Source organism: Hippichthys cyanospilos, chromosome 13 (genome assembly GCF_059441005.1).
Source record: "Hippichthys cyanospilos isolate Australia breed blue-spotted pipefish chromosome 13, RoL_Hcya_1.0, whole genome shotgun sequence".
Classification (NCBI taxonomy): domain Eukaryota; kingdom Metazoa; phylum Chordata; class Actinopteri; order Syngnathiformes; family Syngnathidae; genus Hippichthys; species Hippichthys cyanospilos.
The window spans coordinates 16,242,470-16,266,591 of NC_142381.1; the positions used below are offsets into that span (position 1 = coordinate 16,242,470).

Genomic DNA, 24,122 nt, shown 5'->3' on the forward strand with positions numbered 1-24,122 from the left:
TCATATTTTTTTCTGTTTAGCCACCTCAAAATAAATAAAATAAAATAGAGAGCTCAGACAGTTTTATCAGTTACTGAAACCATGACTTTTTAAACACCACAGTAAAAAAATGGCAAAATGGGTAAAATTCTCAAATAAAACCTACTTTAATTTTCATAAAAGGTTTTTTCAAATAATTTTTGTTCACAAATATGAAGTACAAGTAGGGTTAGGATTAACCCTAAACCCTAACCCTATGCAAAACAGATTCCTGCTAGATTAAAACATACTATATTTTGCTGGTTTTTTTTTCATTTAATTTCTTGTTTTATTTTGTCATGTTCATGGTTTTAACCCCATTCTTCCCTTAGAAGGCCCCGTTTATAAATAAGATTTTTTTTTCTTCATCTGTTTGGGCTGACTAAAAACGGTTTTAAAAGAAAAGGCAAAATGGGATCGGCTGTTGGTGACAACGGATCGCTCATCTTGGCTGTGAGCTAGGGAACGAGAAACAGGAAGTGGCAAACAAAAAACAACAAAGAATGTGCTCAAGTCTGTGTTTTGTTGTAAAATGATCAAAATTGATGAAAGATGAAAGCAAAAATTCTCAATTCTTACTCTAAGGTCATCTGGTATTAGAGCATATGATAACATGTACTGTAAGTTATTTCGTGCAGCTTTCTCACCTCGTGCATGGAGTCCAGCAACTTGGTGAGTTGATAGAAGCGCTGCCAGTTCTGGCTGGAGTTCTCCTCTCGCTTCACAATGGCTTTTCCCAGTTCCTTGATGTATGACATTCGGATCTCCTCAAAAGCCGCCTGACTCTTCAGGCCGTCCTTTGGCACTGCAGGTGGAAAGACAAACGTTGTCGTGGGCGGTTTCGAAGTGTAAAGCGACTTGAAGAGAGGCTGACCTGTGCTGAGCAGGAGCAGGACCTTCATGCAAAGATACTCGTCCAGGGAAACCTGCAGCCGCACAAATTCGCTACTAACCCTCATCATTTGCGCGCACTGGTCAGCCATGTAGGGCAGCTTCATTCGCTCCCTTCAATAAAAATCAGAAAAACAAAAAGGGAAAAGCAACAGTCAAGGGAAGAGCGGTGTGTTCAAAGGGTCTGTTATTTTGTTTTTCTTTTTTCTGTAAAGTGGTACCTCTACTTACAAAATTATCCCAAAATAAATATACTTCTCCTTTTGATTTGTAAATGATGCCTAAATCACTGGAAATGCAAAAAAACCCCAAAAAAACATACAAATAAAACGACGCATACAGGGCAGCACTAAATAACATGCTGAAAGTAAGAAGTAACATTAGCTACCATGTTTTCCCCAGGGCCGGGGATTGGCGGTTGGCGACCTCTGATCTAAAGGGTTTAGGAGCATTTATGTGGGGGTCATGGAACGGTTAGGCTATTTACGTCTAAAAAGTGTCTCTACTTGTGAAAAATTCACGTGAGAAAAACACTTCCGGATCGAATTAATTCAATAGAGGTACCACTGTAGTTTACTTGTGTATTCAAGCATTCGCCACATACTCATTCACGATAAGGTCCGGAGCAAAAAAGAGGATGCTGCCGTTACACTGCTGGTAAGACCTCCAGCCCAGGCTGAAAGTCATGAGGAAGAGCCACGAGCACTGGAGAAGGGTCATCTGGTCATCCAGGTGAAGGTTCCTAAAACCTGAACGGGGCAAGATCCCGGATGAAGACCACTTAAAGAAAATTATGCCCAGTTTCACAAATGGCTATGAGAGATACTCAGTATGCAACGGCTCAACAGCTGCCCATGTGACATTCACAAGCTGAGCTCTGATTAGTCAATACCCGAGCCTTCAGCACATCAGTCAACAGCCAGTGGAAAAATGTTTAAAGGTATTAACTGTACATTAAAAAAAGAAAAAGAAAAAAAAAGACAAAATGTTAACGTTTTACAACTTAACATGGCTAATTTAGTGGACTATGCTTTTAAAAAATTATCAGAGGCACGAAATAATAAGATTAAAAGATTGTCAATCATGTCATTAATGATTGTAGCAACTTTGGACAACTTGGCATTACCATGTTCCACATTCTGAAATTTGAGGTTGAATTTTAATTTCAAATGGAATGAAAAGTCTTGTTTTTAAGAATATGAATTGTACATCAATATAATTTTGACAGTCGACAAAATAATGCCATTACAGCTGAAAATGATGAAATTACTGGACTATCCTTTAGCCAGGATGTCCCTTTGTCATGCCCTCAATTCCCGTTATTTATTGATTCGATATTCTAATTTGATAAAAGTTGAAAATTGTTTAAAACTGTCTGAATGACACGAATGCAGTCATCTTGCTTTTCCAACTTACCAACGTTGTGACATAACATTCCAGAGCAAAAAAGAATTTGGCAATAGCTTTGCAATTTCCCCCACAATCCTAAACATAAGGAAAAAAATAAGATAAAAAAATCTCACCTGGCAAAGCCTTCGCCCATTTGACGGCAGATACGAGCTGTCGGCCCCCTAGTCTGTTGAGTGAAGTGAGAACGTGAGCGAGGGTGTCGGGCAGGGTGCTGTCGTAGCCGGCGTAAAGGGTGTCGGGCTCGATGGCCTTCAACAGGGACAGCATGGTGGGGGCCAGCTGCGGCATACACTTGGGGACGAGCGCCTGAGGTTCAGCCGGCTTCGGGGGGAGCAACTCTGGCGGGTTGCTCTCATGGCCGCCTTTCATGCGACCCCTCTTGGTTTTACGAGCTAAAAACAGAAAGGGAAAGAGTAAATACAGTAAGTTAAGAAGCTGATGAAAGAGACTCCGGGTTCACGCAAAGAGGCTGTACCTTCCAGATTCATGCCCGCCATCAGACACTTGCGGAAGCGGCAGGCTGGGCAGTTTTTCCTCCTGATTTTATCAATGATGCAGTCGTTCCTTCCAGCGCACAAGTAGTTATGTTGGCCTGAGAAGCAAAAGAAATAGTTTGCGTGAGCACAAAGTGGCAAAAAACTGAAGTCGTACAGCCGTACTGTGGAATTTGTATCATGAAGCCACCCCCACCCTACGTAATATGAGTTAGTGCTGGACGACAATATCGATGTATTGATATATTACGATACAAAGTGAACGTTCAGTTTCCAATATAAGGTGTATCGGTTTTCAAACGCCTGATTTTTGTAATATTCCGTTTTTTTCAAATATATCCACTCTGGAGTGGCTTTCATGATTTTTGTCACATTATAAATCGTGTTTTACATTTTAATCAATCCAAGCGCTTCAAAAACACCACATTAAATGTTGCAATACATTCACTTTTGAGTGAGGCGATGTAGCGGCAGGGGAGCAGGGCGAAAAACGGGCACAAAAAGAAAACTTTATGATACGAAGGTAACATTTCCTTCATTTTAGGTGTTTTAGTCATATCTCGGGCTTCCTTCTCCTGTTCAGGTTGTCCGTCGTAAGCTCCTGTATATGTTCCAGAGAAGCGCAAAAATATCCGACATCTACTTCTTCTCAACCAACAGTCGTATTAACAAGCAATTGAATCTCATGTTGCGTTTAAATCAAGTTTTCAAGTTTTGCTTTGTTTGATTTAATTTTGTTTCTTGCATTTGATCAATTATAAAATTTGATTTCTCCCTGCTATTTGTCGTTTTTCTCATCAACGTGAGTGACCCCTCAAATCTGTTTTGTTTACGGTTGAAGAGCAAAAACGGCAGCAAAAGAAGTGTATGAAGTGGTGCGCGATAGTTGGGCTAATCTCTATATTTCTGCCACATTAGTGCCATCTGAAAGAGTATTCCCAACTGCTGTGGACATATTAACACAGTGCTATTTTTAAAAAAAGAACATTTAATGTGTGCTCAAAGATGACAATGATGTGTGGCTTCTGAAAAACAAATACAATTTGACCATTTGAATAATTTCCTTCTGTTTTTTTCAGTTACTGTTAATATATAAGCCTTTTTTAAACAAACATTGCTCAGTATATCACAATAAGTATTGCAATATGCCTTTGCTGTATCACAACATAGAGCAATAAACCTTTAAGACCCAATACCCACTATGGGTTCTGTATGTCGCTGATTTTAAGCAGTTTTAAGTGGGTCTGCTGTAAACCGCGGTTCACAGTCATAAAAAAAAATAAACAAAAAAAAAACATTCAATCAGACATTTTTTTTTGGGTCCAGACATTCAATCCTAGGTATTTCCATTTTTTTTAAATTTCCAAAAACTTTCTAGCAATTGGATAAAGAAGGGTCTAAAGGTGTCTTTTACTAATTGAGTTAGGACTTGATTCCATATTTGATACTCTCAAAATTACCCTAACGGCAGAAAAAAGTACAAAATAAAAAAGTGTGGTAAGTATTGTTTTCTTTCTCCAATATCCATACTTAAACCTGATAGTAATAAAATATATTAATATAATAACAAGCCAGTTTTGCTATTTTCAACTTTAACAGAAATTCACATGAAGTAGGACCGGGCAATACTCCCCAAAATTAAATTGGTTTACCCCCCAGACTTTCTTGAAGATCACAATTTTACCAATGCAAAAAAAATAAAATAAAAACAAAACAAAACAACAAACATTTACTGAAAGGTTTGATTCATTCATTATTTAAAAAAAAAAATCTTCTGTAAAATAAACTTCAGTAAATACAGACCTTCACTTTCATTACTGGTGCAAAAAAAGTCACTGATTATAGCTTGTGTGAAACTTGCTTACAGTAAATGCCACAATTAAGTAGTTGGTAACGATTCTAAATATGTCTTGTAAACCATCCACCCAGCATTCTGCCACGTGAGCAAAAAGTCCATTTTACAATTCAGCTAATTTTCAAACTAGATACTTAAAATTAAGAATTAATTGAATCAATTTGATTTATTGCACAGTTGGACCATGTATGTATTACTACTATTTATTTGTCAGACTAGTCCTCTGAATAATAATTTTACAAGCACCCAGGGGAAAAAAACAGTCAAAACATAGCAAACCTTCCTTCCATTTACGTAACAAATGATGATTGAAAACTAATTACAAAGCTTGGAATTACTATGCTGATCTTAGCTTTGTGGTTTAAATGACTTCACATTTTGACCGAATACAAACAATTCATCATTCTGATATGTTATTTCAAATTTCATAAAGTTATAGGAAGTTACAATTTTTAAACATCTGAAAATCCTACTGGCTTGTTGAAAAGGAACCAGCAAATGGTCAGATGTCAGTCTTGAGTCAAAATTGAGACTTCCAGGTAGTTTTTGAATCAGCGTTTTTAGAACATTCATATAGTTTTTTTTAAGTTTGCTCACGGCCAGTAATAAAGGAAAAGAAGAACATTTGCCATAATACAACTATTCTACTACTGTGATCATTAAGTACCCACACAATATCATAAGGTAAATATGGCATACTATAACACTATATGTAGTCTTTACCTTCCACTGCTCTTTTGAAGAACACCTTGCAGCTGCCACACGTAAGCACTCCATAGTGGCACCCGGAAGCCTCGTCGGAGCACACCAAGCAGATTTTGTGAGCGCCACTCTTGCCCTGGGTCGACGACGGCGGCGTGGTGCCTTCTGATCGTGTAGTCGAGCTGATGGGGGATAAGCAGAGGTGGGCGAGGGGCAGGATACATGCACAAAAACATTTTCATTTAACAGGTCACCATATCACATTGTTGATGCAGTTCACCAAACCCACCACAAGAGGTCACTTGGCTTTTGTAAATACATGCAAGGTCACACACCCCTTTCCAATCCAGTGGCTACGCTGACAATTAAACCCATCTCAAACTTGAGATGCCATCGTCTGTGTTTGTGCATCTTTTGTATCCTAAACGTGTGAGGGTAGCCCAAAAAAAATTGTGATCAGATATGATTGAGACTGCGGGGACCATGCCACGTTTGCATAAAGTTACACAACGCAAGGGCGCACGCATGATGAATGAGGGGCCTCACCGCAGCGGTCGGTGGGCGTAGTAGAACGGGAAAACTTGAGAGAAAGAACAGGGCCTCAAAGAGCAAGGATTCAGCGGCCTAAAAAAAGTAAGGGGTGTCATGGAAGTACTTTAGCTAAGTGTGGAGGCCCATCATTATTTGTATTCGAGGAGCGGGATTCAATAGCTGGCTTTATTTCAGCTCACGACTTATATCAAATGTCTGTTTTCGTTCGATGGAATATCTAAATCCAGTTACATTCAAAAGCAGTTCAGTCACTCAGGGAGGTTTTGGATTAACACTCCCTTTGGAGTCATTTTAATTAATCCGTCTCGAACTTTCATTACCTTGTGGTAAACTCATTGCATTAAACAAGCACGGGTGTGAAGGGTCATGCGGCAACGCGTTGCTGAGCTGCTGCAGGCAAGTTTGACGAAAAGCTCCCAGACCAAAGTGAGTGCTGACATGCAAGGTGGGGCCAATAATGAGTCCACTGTGAAGAAGCTGATGATGTCAGAGGGTGTGGAGTGCTCATGACTCCTCCTTTCATTGGGCCAATGAAGTGGTGTCATTTGGACAGCTTTCCTGAAAAGGCTTTAAGCTGCTCATTGAAATCCAATTACTCTCACGCAGCTTAAAACTGAGGTAAAATTGCGTCAGAATTAGGAAAATAAGAACAAGTCGGGACGCAAAGCCAATCACAGAGGTGCGTTGTTGTCTTACATCATTGGAATGCATGACAATGCCATTAATTAGAGTTACTATCATTATCATGCAGGCAGATGGGAGCGGATATTTGGCATCAGCCATTTTTATGATGCCTTCAAGACTATGAATTCAAAGAATTATTCATTTAAAGTTCAAATTGTGGACAGTAATTTCCCTTTTATCAAAAAATGATGACCCACTCACATTACATGCATTCTCGCGCACCGTATAAAACAAATAAAAAAAGCTTTAAGGATGCATATGTGCCAGCGAGTACTGCATATCGGCCGTCTGCATATTGGAATATTTGTTGCTTAAACATTTAGAGCAACAACAATTGGCACTGGTTTCTTTCACCCATCTGCGGCCTTTTGCATCGCGTGCTAGCATTAAGCTAGCAGATGCGTAAGAAAATTATCGAGAATGTTTACTCATTGATTACCATTGACAACAATAAATGTCATAGAACCATTCTAACTGGGCTGGCAGTGAATGAGTAAAATACGCAACTTATTCATCCTTGCTTTCTGTAGTTTTACAAATAAACCTTAAATAGTAGTAGCAATAAACCGCTTGAAGCAAACACAAGGACACACAAGATGAAGTGGTCTTCAAGGACAGTCGGAAATGAAAGCGGTGATTCATAGTTTCTGATCTGTTGAAATGAAAGGAGTGCACTCTGACAACAGGAAGCCACTGCCTTCCCTTGGAGTTAACTATCGGTCAGGGCTCATACTCCAGCGCATCGGCGTAAAGCATCCGTGACTTCAGTGAGAGCTGTCTTAGGGAGTTAATCGCTTGCTGTTGTATGAGTGATCAATCGGCCTGGCTTCTATTGAGACAGACTACGTTTGAATTAACGCTGGTGGCCCAGTGACCAGCTTAGCAATTCGTAATCCCCTTTTGCCCAGAGTGTCACGTGTAGTTTAACAGCTTTGTTCTGTCCTCCCAAGATGTTAAGGTGGTTTTCGTCAAGGTAGACAGACAGCGAACAGCAAAATGAGGGCAACTTCTTTAATAGTTGTGTCGTTCTCACTCATTTTTATTTTGTAAAACTGCAAAGAATATATACCAAACGTAAGTATACATATGTGAAAATCACATCTTACCAAATGTAGACAATGTAGACAACTGTGAAGATTAAATCAAACATACAACCACAAATAATGTTCTCTTCAATATGAAATGCTAATAGGCTAACGCGAAAATGCTAACAAGCCAACACATTTAAAGGCAGCACCGTTTAACATGCTAATATAAACTAACATTAGCCAGCTTATTATCTATAATGACACGAATGACCAACCATGGGCATATTAGGGCAAATAATATTCCACTAAAGAAAACGACTCACAGACACTCGTGGGCCAGCTCTCGTAAGGACGGACAACAAACGTGAGGCATCGACATAACTGCTCCCAACTGGAACACCTTCCCCTCCCCTTCAGAAATGCACTCCCAACAGCGGCCAGAGGCGGCGCCAAAAAACGAAAACCAAGGCACAAGTCTAACTGTTTTAACTGCTCCAGAACACTCCTCGCCTGGTATAAGTCCTTTATACCACTATGTATTTTGTTCTTTTCGAGTCTTGCTTGAAGGTTCCTTCTTGTCCTCACTGGGATCTCTCTTGACGACGAGACCGATGGGCCATTCATTGTATTTGACTTGTTCGTTTTTAAGAAGGACAATGTCTCCAACTTGGGTGTTGTAATTGTCTTTGCTCCATTTCTTCCTGGTCTGCATGTTTGCCAAATACCCTTGTAGATCTTTTGGGTCAAACTCTTCTTCTGGTGCAGGAGCAGCACACGCCTTTTGTGTGAGAAGCATCGCTGGTGTTAAGACAGTGGGACACTCTGGGTCAGGGTCGATGAAAGTGTCTAGCTTTGACAGGGGGTTTGTTTTGGAGACAGGTTTTCCTTTTTCCAGTTGTTTAAACTCCTCTCCCGGCTCTAGCACATGCACCATCTCTGCTTGCTGATTGTCAAGCATGCCTTGCATGAATTCAACGAAGTGATCTCTCATGTCTGCTGTCTTGTCTAAGCTCTTACGAAGGGTGGAGAGTCGCTCAAGAGTCTGGACTCGATTATTAGGCAGTCGGCTTAGTGTTGCAAATGGTAGGGGTGCCATCCATGTGTTGGACTCATCTTGACACATTTCCTTTTTCTTTTTCATAATGGTCAGGAATTGTTTATTGTCGACTGAGGGTGCAGGACTCTTGTCGTCTCCCTTCCTTATGAGCACTGTGTTTCTAAGATTGTCTGGTTGGTCTCTGTGGTGAGTGTCTCCCAGTTGGTTTGCAGGCAACTTTTCTTTTACATCGATGCTGTTTGTGCATGGACTGATATACGATGGTCTCCCTTTGAGCAGTGTGTTGGTTTTGAAGGTCTTCTCTGTGGTTGGCTTGTGTGTCCCTTCGAAACTGACATCTCCTATCACCACCCAGCCAAGGTCAAGACGCTGGGCAAATGGCGCGTCCTGTGGCCCATTGCGTTGTTCTCTCACCTTGTGCAGACTCAACACATCTCTTCCTAAGAGCAGTAAAATTTGTGCCTTTTCATCAAGAGCTGGGATTTTGTGTGCTATTGGCTCCAAGTGTTGATGATGATGTGCAACATCAGGAGATGGTATCTCAGAACGGTCTTTTGGAATCATGTCACACTCAAGCAACGGAGGAAGAGGCACCTTTGTGTGGCCATCAATGGATTCAATGATAAAGTGCTTTGCTTTTCTTCCTTCCATTTCCACAAGACCTGAGCAGGTTTTGAGTGTGTATGGCTCCTTATGTCCTATGACACCAAACAGATTGAAGAACTCAGACTTCGCAAGAGAGCGGTTGCTCTGATCATCCAAGACAGCGTAGAGCTTGACTGACTTGTCCCTCTGTCCTTCTGGATACACCTTGGCTAGGCAGATTTTTGCGCAAGACCTGGAACTACGCCAGTCTCCACACACTTCCGTGCACAGTGTTGTTGCTGAGGTTGAGTCTGTCTTCTCTTCCGGCTCCTCGCCGTGATCTTCCAACTCTGGCTGTGGATTGGTGAGATTTGTGTCATATGGTGGAGGACCTGGGTGTAATGCTGAAATGTGTTTTTTACTTTCACATTCAATACAGATAGTTTCAACTGTACAGTCCTTTGCCCCGTGTTTTGTGGATGCACAGCATCGAAAACATATCCTGTTCTCTTTCAGGTACATTTTCCTTTCTTCTAGAGTCATGTTGCGGAAACCGCGACACTTCCGGAGCGGGTGCGGTTTCTTGTGGAGAGGGCACTGTTTGTCTGGATTGTCAATTGTGTCGATTTCTGGAGCGTCAGACCCCGACTCATTTATGATGTCTGTTTTTCTCACTGAGATATGCGTTCTATTGAGGTTGTTTGTAGGTTTCTCCATTTTCCCTGCACTTGCGGAGTGGAAGAAGAAGCTGGGGTCATTCCTGATCCTAGCTTGCTCTTGGATGAATCTGGAAAAGACGGTGAAGGGAGGGAATGTGACCCTGTAGTCTATTTTATAATTGGATGCTTTGGTTATCCATTTTTCTTGGAGTGCATATGGCAGTTTCTCCACAATTGGATTGACACCACGTGCTGTGTCAAGGTAAGCAAGTCCAGGTGAAAAACCTTCTGCTTTAGCAAGCTCCAACTCCATTAAGAGGTCTCCTAATTCTCTCAGTTTGGCTCCATCTCTGGCAGATATCCTTGGGAATTCTTCGATTTTTTTGAAGAGACTATATTCAATCATCTCAGGAGCTCCATACATTTCTTCTAGGCGCTGCCAGACCATTTGAAGGCCTGCACTAACATCATGAGCCCGTGCAGAGCTGACTCTCTTTGCTTGTGCTGCTGACTGTGGCCCAAGCCATTTGCAGAGAAGATCAAGTTCTTCTCGTGGTGTCAGTGATAAGCCCTTGATTACGTTCAAGAATGAAGCTTTCCAACCACGGTAACTTTCTGGCTCGTCATCAAACTTCTGTAATGTGGCTGACACTAATTCTCGTTTCATGAGATATCGTGCCACATCTTCGATCGGCGATGAGTCTTGGGTGATGTGATGAGGAGGTGATAGGCGAGATGGCTTGCAGCAGCGTGTAGGCTCTGTATTCTGCTGATTAATGGGAGGATGTAGCTGCAACAAATGTGGATGTGCTGGTTGATCCTCATCTCTCTTAAGCATACGAGGTGGAGACAGTTGTGTGACCGGGTTCACACGATGACCTTCACATGCCTCTGTCTTGAAAAGTGCATCCGGGGGAGCCAGAGAGGTGATTGGACATGAAATTGATATTTTTGGTGACACCTTAGGTGGAGCTAAAGGTGTGACTGGATAATAATCATGTTGTATGGTAGTCTGGTAATTCTGGTCATATGGTTGATTGTTCACATACTCTTGAACCCTTTGTACTTTATGCTCAGACGATATTGAGAAGTGTTCATCTCTGTTGAACTTTTCATCTAGCTGCTGAGCTGCAACTTCAAGACTTGTAGCTTCAGCGGTTGCGGCAGCAGCCATTTTCTTCATTCGCAGGACATGTAGCTTAGCTTGAACATCAGCTTGTTGTTTCATAGCTTCTGCTTCCTCTTCAGCATAGGCCAAATGCGCATGTGCAGCTGCCGCTTTGGCTCGCGCTTTGGCAGCTGCGACGCTTGCTAATGACCTACATGAATGCTTTGAGGAGCTAGAGCAACAGGATCTTGTTGCTAAAGATGATTTTGCATCCATTTGGGGTTGTTGCTTTTCCTGGGAATGGTATTTATTGAACTGTTCCTTGTTGTCATCCATGACACACAGTAGCTGTCTCTTTATGGTTGCTTCTGCCGAATAGAGTGTCTTTTTACTGTTCTGTCCTCCCAAGATGTTAAGGTGGTTTTCGTCAAGGTAGACAGACAGCGAACAGCAAAATGAGGGCAACTTCTTTAATAGTTGTGTCGTTCTCACTCATTTTTATTTTGTAAAACTGCAAAGAATATATACCAAACGTAAGTATACATATGTGAAAATCACATCTTACCAAATGTAGACAATGTAGACAACTGTGAAGATTAAATCAAACATACAACCACAAATAATGTTCTCTTCAATATGAAATGCTAATAGGCTAACGCGAAAATGCTAACAAGCCAACACATTTAAAGGCAGCACCGTTTAACATGCTAATATAAACTAACATTAGCCAGCTTATTATCTATAATGACACGAATGACCAACCATGGGCATATTAGGGCAAATAATATTCCACTAAAGAAAACGACTCACAGACACTCGTGGGCCAGCTCTCGTAAGGACGGACAACAAACGTGAGGCATCGACATAACTGCTCCCAACTGGAACACCTCCCCCTCCCCTTCAGAAATGCACTCCCAACAGCGGCCAGAGGCGGCGCCAAAAAACGAAAACCAAGGCACAAGTCTAACTGTTTTAACTGCTCCAGAACAAGCTTCCTGATCCGTACACACCGCGTGTAGTTTTATCTTCATGTGAGCAGCAATTTTCCCAATGCAACATGTTGAATAGATCATTTTGTGTTTGCATCACATTCTACAGGCTCCCCGGTTGCAGATTGAGGACTTACACGTCAGCACTGACTTTCTCAATGCAATTTAAGATGTTAAGGCCATTGCTTTAACTTAAAGCGGGGAAGCAGGTCAGTGAGGGCAAAAAAACAACACAGCAAAAGAATTGCTGTGGTCAGACATTTAGGAGAATGCACTGTATGGTTGAAAAGTGTAGGGGGTATTTTTCTTCTGCGCCGCCATAAATTAACAAACAGTTATGATAGTTGCTGCTTAGTACTACAAAAGCATACGCAGCATCTGTTGCTGTGTGATATTTGTTGCTTGTTTAGCATTAGGTGTTAAAAGGAGCTTATTATGTCTGATATGTTTAAAAGTAGTAAGGCTTTAGTCGTCTTACTGCTGCGATTTCTGTTTATTCTGCAGGCAAATCGATCATTTTGTGACAGGTCCATATGTCTTTCATTAGTAACAGTAAAGCTCAATGGCGCTATGTCACTGTGAGTTGGGAGTCATCAATACCACTTTTTTGGCACTCGGTGCTTACATTTGAGTACTCATAGATATAGAATTCCATACATGAAAATGAAATGAATAAGCTACAAATATTTCTTTTATTTGATTAATCAGTTAATCAACAAGTTAACTTCTCTGTTCCACTGTTCTGTATTTCAGTCTTATAACAACGGGACACAAGAATGTCAGTAAGTAGCAGAAGCCAACCCAACTGTTTTGCTTTGAGAAAACAGAACTGAGGCCAGAACTACTGCAGTCATTTGGATGCAACAAACCAACTTGACACACGCATATTATTTTTGTCTCGTCTCGTCTCTGCCTCAACAAATATTGTCTCTCCACTTTGAAATTAGAAGCCATGCTGTTTTGCGTGTGAAAGTGATGCAGAGCGTGCAAACCAGTTCCTATTTCTATTTTGGTGGCTCTTAGCTCAGGGAAGAAGCACATCCTCCTGTCTGTTCTGAAAGTGGACTCTGCTATATCAGTTAGAATCACGGCACAGCCAACTAGCCTATCCTATTCTCCTCTGCAGTGAAACAATATCAGAGGTTTTGGTGGATGGGGTTTTAAGTCGAAATGATTTGCAAAAATGATCCTTTCAGATCTTCACGCCTGAAGGGACACTAGTTTTGAATTGCGTGTGTAGTCATTTGAATTACAGCATAGCCATCAGATGACTACTTCCCACTTACAAATATATCCAATAAAGATAAGCAATGAAAATTGCTTCATAAAGATTTATTGCCCTGCTGTTGTGACAGTTTTGCAACCTATGCTCATTGACCAAGTTGTCTTTGGTTACTGTCAAAAATAAATGCCACATTTTACTGCAGTGAATCAGTTGGGTCACATTCCATTTCCTAATTCTCTCTCTCTCTCTCTCTCTCTCTCTCTCTCCTCCCTCCCTCTCTCTCTCAATCACATGGTCTTGAAATGCTATTTATGAGTAGGTTTTACGTATACAATTTATGTGCTAACACATGTCATGACTCCAGGCGGTACTGATGTGCAATTTGAGCTCTGTTGCGGTTCTTTAGTGAGGCTAGATTCACACTGTAGTGCTTAATGCTCAAGTCCAAATTTTTTGTGAAATCAGATTTTTCAGGCGGTCGTTCACATTTCCAAATAAATGTGACTTGTAAGTACAATTACCGTTTGTGTTTATCAAAAAACAACAATGAAATGGCTGTCATACTGGAGACACAGTATTTTCAACATTACAATTAAAGTGGAAAGCAGGGGGACAAGCGCGGTATTTGGCCATGGCATTTTGTGCCGTGACAGCAACATCTCCCTCGATCAGCTCGTTCCGAGAGAGCGGAGACATGCGCACGCACGCACACACACAGAAAATATACTATATTCTTCAGACTATAAGCCGCGACTTTTTCATCATGATTTGAGCCCTGCGGCTTATAGTCCAGTGCGGCTTATCTGCTGGTTTTTCCCATCAGTCAAGCAAATGTGTGTTCAAAGAGTCAGTTTGTGGAACAACTATGAAATCGAACTGAAAAGATGTGAATCAATGGCTGTGCCCAAAAAGAATTTTGTGTTTGTGTAAAAAGTTTGTGTCATGTAAATTTGATGTACGGTATACAGTATATATGATTGTACTTATAAATGTATGATTGTATATAGTATTTATTTGCAGTGTGTGCAATGTTCACTAAAATAATCTATCAATTAAACAATGGGAGACAGAATGCTATTGAAGTACTGATTTCATGTTTGAACTGCTATTTAACTCTGCAGTATTCTGTTGGGAATATCCATCCATCCATTTTCTATAAATATAATGTTGGGACTAAATATGCAGGCAATATATTTTCAAACTTCTATGCCTGGTCTGCTATAGTTGTTTTGTTTTTGTTTCCAAGCTGTTGCTGCCTTTTTGAGCTCAGAATTGTGACATTTGTCGCTTGTTTGTAAGGTGCGACTTGGATGAATGCGACCTGGCCATTCAGACTGAAGTCGCATGTAAAAAGATTGTATACGTATCAGATTTAGCACATACCCAAATGGCCTGGCATTTGAAAAAAATTGGATGTCATTTACATTGCCATCAAAAGATCAGGTACACATCCAAATATAGGTTGGATAGAGGCGAAAAAAAAACTGAATTGTGTCACTTCAGGCTGCAATTTGAAACTAGCCTAATAGCACTCCAAAAGTTGAACTACTTACTGCATTGAATAGCTCATCTAGTCTTTGATTTAAAAGAAAAAAAACCCAACAATAACAAACAAGGGCTGTTGAATATGCCCTCTGTGACTCATGAACTGAATTTCCTCGTTTATACTCAAGCCCATTATTATTCTTGGGCTTAAATCCAAATCTCTAACAAAACCGAAGGACTTGACTGTTCATATTAGTAGCCATAATTGGTGCAGCTTGTCAGTGTATGTGTAGGTGGGACAAGTTTTCCTGTCGTAAGAATGAATTATAGCCCCGCTGCTACTGTGCACACAACTGTCACAGCTCGAGCTGGACGTGGGAGGAACCTCTTCAAGTTTGCTGACTGGACACAAAAACACAACAGGAAGACAAGAAGCTCTACTTGCACGCGTACCTCGATGGGAAAACTTTCTCAGGGTTTATATGCTGTTCAAGCAAACGCAAGTATGAAAATGCTCAATTGTGGTAACGGAGCAAGTAGTGTGTGGAATGGCTGGCATTCCATTGGGTGCGTTCAACTCGGCGCCAGCTGTGTAAAGGCGGGAACAAAAAGTAGGTCAGGGAAGTGAGGGCTTCATGGCGGAGCTCTGTGGTTCCGCCTGGCTGCCTCTGAGGCACACGCCCACACACTCATGCATTATACACAGCAACTGATGAATGTGAGGTGATATAAAAAGCAGCTAGGAGACTTCGGTGACACTAAGGGTGAGGTTGGCAAAAGAGAGGTGATGATGGTGGAGGTTGTGGCCCTTCTATATTTTGACCAAAGACTGTAAATAACATACTGTATACAGAAGACACCGACCATCCACAGCATTTAGAACCACTGGCACAATATAAATACATTCAATATAAAATTATGCCCTTGGAAAAATAATGCAAAGATGTGATGTGGATGAGAGCAGGGTTTAACATTCTATTAAGCTGAAAAAAAAAGTCATTTCACAAGTCATATAATAATGTTAGAAACAGATCTGTGTATGGTGCAGTGTAATTCTACACCATTGTGGAATTTCCCTTACACACACGTGTCATGCTGCCTCTGTTACTTCCTCAGTGAGCAGAATATTTTGCCTCCCTCAAGTATTTGCATTCTGTGTTGGTGCCATCAACATAGAATGAGTCGAAAAGTGAATTAACCATCCCAACTGAAGGAGGAACACATTTAAAAAAACAAAAACGTCTTTGAACAAAATCATAACTATCTTCTATAATGCTATACAAACACAATGTATATTGGGTATCTTGGGTTAAAAGATGTGATTTAATACTGCACCTAGAGCTGGGCCCAAAAAGAAAACCAAAATTTTTTTCAGTCAGTTTGGATGATTATGATTTTAATTTAAGCAAAGTAATAAATCCAACATCTGAAGACGGTTCGAAAAAGCTTTGAAATCGTGTGCAAAATGTTCACACAAAAATCATGTACAGTACACTGATTTAAAATGAGTTTTAACTTATTTATAGCTTGTGCAACAATAGCTACGCTATTCTTGGCCTGTGCATAACTTGCTTAAATGCCATAATTAAGTAGGTAATAACTATTGTGCAAACCGTGACTTCATGAATTAGCTCATTTTCGAATTGTTGACTTTTAAAAACACCAATTAATAGAATTAATTCAATAGCTGCAGCAAAAGATTATTTTAATAATCAATTAATCAATCAATTATTTTGTCTATCATATTAAAAGAAGGTTCTAATTTCTATTACTTCATTCAAAAACAGCACCTTTTCTCAAACTGACTGTGCAAGGGAAAAAATGTAATGTTAAAGTATTACATAACTAGTTTGGTCCGTAAAATCTGAAAAAAAGGCTAAAATAATGCACAGTAATTATTTTCCATTGTAAAAGCAGGTGGTGTAAATAATCCGTTTTATCACCATAATTCTGCTTTCATAGAGGACTACATCCGTCTGAGAAGCTTTACTTTTGACAGCCTGAAATTCTGACAGTTCAAACAATGTTAGCATCAAAGTAATCAATTATCATAAATAATTATTCATTTATTTGATTAGCACTTAGTTGGTGATGAATCATTGCATCTGCAATGTGATTAGATCCAAATGTTCTCTTATTATTCTTACAACTATTCTTCCATACATTTCCATCATCAAAGGGGTGTAGCTGCAAATACGGTTTTGGCGTTTTCTATTAAAAGATTAGACAATGTAGGAGTTGCTGACATGACGACAGTTGCTTCTCAGTTCAAAGCAAGCCAGTGTTTCAGAGTCGATTCAAAATTTGCATGTGACGGTCATGTCAGTCACATCCTTGTACTGCAAAATTGAATTGCCACGATGTGATTGATTTAGTCAGGCGAGTCGGAGGTGCAACAGTCAGTCATTTATAAAACAGAAACCGTAAAATTGAGGAAAGCCGGATAAACTGAGGGCTACAAAATACTGTCTTGCATCTGGGATGCGGGAAATGCTCTATTCAATGAGACGGACAAAAACAATGCTCCCCATTCACACTAAAGTGGAGCCAACAGCCCACAGGAAATTCCAGAACCAGAATGCATTCATCACGATTAATACTATATGACAGACTAAAAATATTACTTCTTTGGCAAGAGCAACAGGGGATCAAAATATGGCACTGCTAAAGGCGACTGCATGATTTGTCCACATGCTAAGAAGAAAATGCCACGTTTAAAACATGGGTTACATAACAAGCTGAATTAATGAGCTTGGTTACCCGCGGACGACAGGCTGGACTTTCTCCCTTTCTGTTATGTAATTTACCCATAGATAAGATCATTTAATATCAACCTACTGTATTACCGACATGTATCAAATCAGAGTGGAGTATTTTTAGATTTATGACAACAAAGCATTTGCCATTGTCTGAATAGAACTGTTTAATTTAGAAGCGCAGACTACAAGGTAGACCACATATTAGTGCCACGTAAAATCAACACCTACGGAATGTTAAATTCAAGAAAATTGCTAGTCCTGGACAGTTGGAATCACCATAGTCATATAATTCTGACACTAAAAAAATAGGAACAGAACTTCAAAGCAGTAAAGATAACCAAAATGTCTTGGCCCATGCAATCAGTGCACAGATCTGACTTCGACTTTCTCGGACCGGAGGATCCAAGCAACCTTCCCCAAAGATCCTATAGTGGGCCCCCAGTGGACCAGCCAAAGAAAAACAAAAGACTTCAAACAACGGCACTGTGTGATTTGAACGGGAAGGTCACTGGAAACGCACTTTGGTATTTCAAAAGGCCGCGATAAGGAAGGAGAAGTACATTTGCCTTTGATAAAACTTGGATTCGTTTCTTGAACAGACTATTCTGTTTTCAGAAGTCTTTTGGGATTCGGATTTTTCCACTGCAGTCGATGAAAAGAAAACAAGAGGACTGAGAGGGTTAAAGCAGAGGAGGCATTAGGGCTTAACCCCACATTCTTGCTTTGACTTTAAAACAAGTTCCAAGGTCACCAACAGCTTACAGCTGTCTATTCAGAATGAGAAGAGGTAAAGCTGAAAATTAATGATAAAGCATCAAAATCATAAAGGATATCTATTCAGATTTGAGGTCTTTAAAAGTGTTCCATGGATTTGCAGAACCATCAGTGTCATTCATTAGTTGTTTTAAATACACTTCACAGTAAAAGATCCAATTTTGGTCACCTGGATGCCAACTTCGGAACTATTTGGCAGTGCCTCACACCACGTTAAGCTACTTCATGAAGTGGCAACAACAATTCTGACACATACGCTTTCAATTAGACCTTTCGTAATGTCTCATGTTCATCAAGCAAGGCTGTGTAAACTATGCATTAATCTAATGGAAGCGAACACACCACGGGCTATAAATTATTAAGAGTATGCTGTTCACTTTTTTTTTTTTTTTTAACTAAATATTCAGTGCCTTGAGTAGCCGGTCATGCTGAATATTAAATCCAAATGAGTCCAAAGAAGACACAATCTCCACTGCTCTCCATCCAGTCCTCAAATACTTGGGGCCTGTTTACACAAGGTTGTCTGTGGGTAAAAAAGAAGAAATATTTTTGGGGAACTTTCTTTCGTTTAGACCAGGAGTGGGCACCAAGCGGCTTTCAAAAACGTACGGGTTTTCAAAAATGTACGAAAACAGGAAAAGATGTGGGGGAATACATTTTTTGTTTTTATATGTTTTACAGACATGGCACAAAAATGTTTGTGAATAAATATTAACATTTAAACATTCCTGTCATTGGAGATTTGCATCATAACCTACGACATGTTCCTTTTAGCTCGGCGAGTGTTTGCTATGGGTGATGGATAACAAAGGGGAAAAAGAGAAACAGCTGAGGAGAACAGAGGATTGAACAGTTCTGGGACTGAATCATCTGCTTTCATTGCCAATGAGGAAGGGTTGCCTGCATGTTTGCTTTGTAATGAGAAGTTGTCAAATAACAAAAACATCTTACATGCCCAATGTTGAGAAGCTGTCCAGTGATGTGCAAAAGTCACATTCAAGCGGTAAGAACACAATCTTGTCATAGGCGCATATTTAGTAACAAATTGGCTGTTTTTATAAAGTGTTTTCATATTTTTGTCAGTATATGTTTGGAATGACACATGGGGGATATGATTGTTTATTTGTTGCTCAGGTCCGAGGATGACGTTCCAGTTTGTTGATTTTTTTTTTTAATCCTCAAAATAAAAATGATAACTAAAATCTGATTTTGTCTTTCTATTTCTACACTTTCATCAATGCAACAAAACACAATACATTCATATTGTAATGGAAGTTAAACGTAAAAGCAACATCGCACAGCAACGTAGTCATGTGGTGTGATACTCTGCTGAATGCGCTGCAGGGAAAACAAATGTTTAATTATGAAAGCACATTACGGTAGCATAATCGTTTTGATAGTACTCTAAAATAGCAAATATAGACACTTACAGCATGTGTTGCCTTCTTTACAAGGTTTATACTGTAGAAAATTTTTTTATGCATCTCCAGACAGATTTTGTTTTTTCTTTCTCGATTCAGTATGCATTTTTGAACAGTTTGGGTTGCCAATCCCTGGTTTGGACGGTGATGGAGTTTTGGAGGATCAAAAATGCAAAACATTTGAAAAACCACTCTCCAGAGCGAAAAAAGTTGGAATTTGCTTCTTCGTTGTGCTCCCATACACACGGCCAAAATGCAAAATCCCAATCTGACTTGGTCACATTGCATTTGCACTGTCACACACGTGGCTTTAGAACGACGTAACATGGTTCATATATTGGGATATTTTGTTCGACAGCACTGCAAGTCAATGCTTATGGGTTTCGTTTACGTCAATTGCTTGTAAAAATATGTCGGCTTCTACTGTAGAAAATCTACTGTCTATCCTAAAACCATCTTGACAACAACACTGTGTATGAGTACAAGAAAGTTTCATGAAGAAAATGGTGGCGCAAACATGGTTCTGGGGGATGTTGTTATTCTACCAGTTTTGAAAGTCGACTTAAGATGACTCGGGCGGCATTTTTTCCCAGGTCTAACATGTGCACGAAGATCACAACCTATCTGCCTGGTCTCGGTATGCATGTATAGTTTTGACCCCCACCCAAAAAAAAAAATGCCGGTCTGAACACAAAATTGAAACTTTTGCACTGCAGCTCAGAGGTAAATAGTCATTCATGCAAAAATCTAATCTCTTTGGACTTGATATGTCTCTGCAATTAGTTGCTGGACTTCCCCACAGGAAGACCACAAAGTCTGCTAGTCGATGGCAGCTTCTGCAGGACCATCACGCTGAGCAACGAGGCCCTCACATGGGTGAGCTTAGCCCGCAGCTTTTTACTGCAAACCAACGATTATGTTCCGACCTACAGCACCAACCACATGATTAAGTTTGCAATGAGGAAATTATGGTAGGCCTCATTACTATCAATGAGGACCAACTTCGAGAAGGTTAGCCAACTGACCCAGTGGTGGAAAAACAACAATCTATTCTATGGTGTATTGAAAAGATTGTTAAAGACCTCAGAAAAATTGGTTCATTGCACAACAATTGACAAATGAAAGATCTCACAGAACTTACAAGGCAACTGTGTCATGCCACATTTGCCCATCACTACATGACATCCTTGATCTTAACCACCAGGAGGGCAAGAAACAACTCAAAAACCCCCATCTGGGAAAAATGAGAATCCTTGAAATGGGGCTGCATGGAGGGCCCACCATCACTTGTGAAAGGCACGCTTTGTAAGGAGCATCTGCTGAATACACAGGCCTTGAGAAAACTAATGACCTATATCTAATCGGTAGCATTGTTGAAGGAGGGGCATATGTCCCGAGCTTGATAAACAGTCTAGCAACCATCATATCAAGATCTAATAGCTTGAAATTCTTTGTACGCCTTACAAATTTTGCTGACTCTTGTGGGTATCTGATGTTTATGAAGCTTCATAAATGTGGTCTTGTTTTTATGACATTTAAAATGAATGTTTTTCACTTTTCAGCTCAGCGTTTTCTTTCACTGACTATATTCCCCACCTTATTTGAAAATAGACAAAACTTTGTTCATGAAATAAAGGCATTATATTTTAGAAGTGAACTGTGATAGTTACATTTTTACTTCTGTAACTTACTTGATGAATAGTAGTAAAAGTAACTTGAATGTTAACATTTTTGTACTTCTACTTGAGAATTTGATTGGACTAGCAAACCCACTTTCTGTACATAATTACGGGCAATGAAAATTATTATTAAAACAACGAGAGCAATCAACACTGAGTTTTGAAAAACAGGAGCAGCATGGCTGCAAGATCTGCTTTGACTTAAAACATAAAAAAAACATGCTGTTTGCATTTCATAAGATGTTGAAACTAAAGCCCAGGGGATCTATGATGAGGAACTTGAAGATGACAACATAGCATATCATAGCAAAGTGTTTTAAGGCTTTTAAGTCCACAAGCCGATCTTTAAAGCCATTCACATAATATTTTATGTAATTTTATATATACACACACACACACGCACATTAAAAGGAATACACAATTTTGAGAGCTATGGCGTTCAATGAAAAATTACCTTATAAGCCTCTTATCAGGCGAGATACACAAATTAAGTTTAACATCACCTTAGGTTCATTACTCAATGCTTCCATTTGTGATCAGCAAGAGGAATAACATTGAACTTAAGTTTGATCAAAACTGAATGGAAATTCAGTGCATCGAGTTGGATAACTCAAATTATGTATTTACTGGGCACTTAAGAAATTAAAGCTGCATTCAGGCTATGATGGCAAGCCCCCTTGACTATGTTAACTGCTGCCAACTTGTCTTACCTGGCAAAGCCAGTGCGGTATGGAGGAGTGGCTGAGAAGGCCTCAGAGGCTTGATTCAAGCTTGAGGCTGGCCCAGGAGTCAGGCCTCTGTTCCAGGGCGCACCAACGGTGGCAACAGGAACGTACTGGCAGGTGACCGACTTCTGATCCTTCAGCGTCTGTGCGTCGAGTCCAAAGTGGAAGCTCTGACCTCCAGAGGTGCTCACCCCGCAGATAGAGATGGGACTGGATGTGGGCAGGTCTGGGGATGTGGTGCTAGTGATTTGGCAGTACGACATATTTTCTTGTTTAATCACACCTTGAGTGCAGGGTTGGATGAAGCCGCCATCTTTTTCTTTCTTCACCAAAGTAGTTGCCGGTGTTAAGGTTGCGGATACACTTGAGCTGGACTGATCAGGGCTGGTAATGTTGTTGTTGCCATTGAAAGCAAGTGGGCCACTGTTGTTAGCACTCTCAGTGGTAACAGGTTTCATGTCCTTCTCTGAAGTGACATCCACAAGCAGAGAATCATCTGCTAGAGTGGACAGGAAGGCATCGTCTCCTACGTAAAAATCCGATGGTGAGCCGGTGAGCTCAAAGTCACTGAGCAGATCCAAGGTGTTATCGCTAAATAATTTCTGATTCATGTCCATGTCTTTGCCAATGTGCTCAATAGCATGATCAAGGTCAGTAGGATCGTGACCTACTTTATCCAAAGAAAAATCCTCAGTTTTCATGGTGAAGAAGCTAGGATCCGATCCTCCTATAAGGGAATCCATGGAAGACGGGGTGAGGTGCGCTATTCTGGCCCCTGACTGCTGCAATTTCTCGTCAAAATTTAGGCGACTAGATGAGAGCAGCTTCTGATCTTTGGTCAGGCCCTTTGATTGCAGCTCACCATGCAACCCGCTAATAGCAGCAGTGATGGAGGAGGACGTGACTTCCACTGGCGCAGGGCTGCTGTTAAGGCCGTTTGACTGTCCTGGCTGCATTAATTGGCTGGATGGGAGAAAAGTAGAAGCTGTAGAGATGCTGGTACTGTGTGGGGGCACTTTTAATGGACTGCCTCCCTCTGAAGATTGGATGTAGACCAGTTTACCTGTACGGTCATCTCTCCTTAATGTTATCTTTACTTCACTGTTGTCCATCTTCTTGTACAACGACAGAGAGATTGAGAAAGAGCTTGATTAGACAGGTTTCAGTTTGGATAGAATAAAGTCAATTTGACACGCACAATGTTTGAACTACTGTTCCTCATTCCTCTCGATTTCCAATTGTTTCATTCCTTTTAAGCATATTTTAAGACTACCGGTGTAACCGCTTTAACACAAGGGCTATGGGTGTGCGTTGATCAAGGAAATGTGGTGGTGAGAGGTCAAAGCAATTTGTATTTCTTTATGTAAATACATAATTATTGACAACTACAGAGGAAATGTCACTCGCGCATTAGCTAGCGAGCCAAACGGCAGCATAGTACAATACATCTTTATTTATTTGAAGACATTTGATACGATTTAAACGCAACGATATAAATATGAGTTGATAATGAGATACTGGAGAATGAAGCAAAATAAGCTCGTCTTTATCGCTAGTTGTTGCCATGCTAAGCTAGCAATGTGAACGGCGTGCCAACATGGCTCGAATGACGCTAAAAGTATGGCTAATATCGCCACGATAGCTGCGTGTTTAGGGTTCACCTCCGTGCCCGTGTTTAGCCAACAAACGCATCGAGCCAAATCTTGAGAAAAAAACTTTGATTTACCCTTGAAATGACTTCCTGATGATGGGAGCCCCCTGGTCGTCAGTCAACATTGTTATGGTTCAAAGTGGCCAACCACAACACGCCAATACTGACTTTGCTATTTGTGAAATCCTCTGGCGTCGTATGTCCTACATGTGCCGATGAAAAGAGGAAACAAAGCCAGGCTCAGGGGTTAGTTTCGTCTCTGCGCCTCTCGATTCTTTGTGAAGGCCTGACAAACAGGGTCGAACTGTAAGTAAACAAGCTGAGCTACGGTGCTCCCCAGCTAGCCATTAGGGAAGTACTGCACACGCTAA

At 40.5% G+C, this 24,122-nt stretch overlaps 2 protein-coding genes and 1 long non-coding RNA gene across 7 annotated transcripts in view; all 3 read right to left on the minus strand.

The window, feature by feature from the left end:
• The window catches only part of nr3c1 (nuclear receptor subfamily 3, group C, member 1 (glucocorticoid receptor)), a 26,216-nt gene extending 2,094 nt beyond the window's left edge, over positions 1–24,122 (minus strand). The window contains exons 1-9 of one of the 5 annotated variants that reach the window (XM_088431863.1): positions 23,827–24,122; positions 23,164–23,212; positions 22,086–23,063; positions 5,392–5,552; positions 2,795–2,911; positions 2,433–2,711; positions 1,514–1,658; positions 893–1,023; positions 666–823 (exon numbers count right to left, since the gene is read on the minus strand). In XM_088431863.1, the coding sequence (XP_088287989.1) occupies positions 666–823; positions 893–1,023; positions 1,514–1,658; positions 2,433–2,711; positions 2,795–2,911; positions 5,392–5,552; positions 22,086–23,056 (1,962 nt within the window). In that variant the 5' untranslated portion in view covers positions 23,057–23,063; positions 23,164–23,212; positions 23,827–24,122. Of the gene's footprint in view, positions 1–665; positions 824–892; positions 1,024–1,513; positions 1,659–2,432; positions 2,712–2,794; positions 2,912–5,391; positions 5,553–22,085; positions 23,291–23,826 lie in introns of those variants that run through there. The other 4 variants (XM_088431861.1, XM_088431859.1, XM_088431860.1 and 1 more) reach the window with 4 other exon arrangements.
• On the minus strand, positions 7,625–11,163 carry LOC148414033 (uncharacterized). Its single transcript, XM_088432033.1, has 2 exons — positions 7,958–11,163; positions 7,625–7,658 (listed from the first exon to the last, which is right to left on the minus strand). Exon 1 carries the CDS (start codon positions 11,161–11,163, stop codon positions 8,167–8,169), a length of 2,997 nt encoding a protein of 998 aa, XP_088288159.1. The 3' UTR covers positions 7,625–7,658; positions 7,958–8,166.
• Positions 11,521–12,025, minus strand: LOC148414034 (uncharacterized). The gene is made up of 2 exons (XR_015867657.1): positions 11,854–12,025; positions 11,521–11,554 (listed from the first exon to the last, which is right to left on the minus strand). It is a non-coding gene; the product is annotated as an uncharacterized LOC148414034 (long non-coding RNA).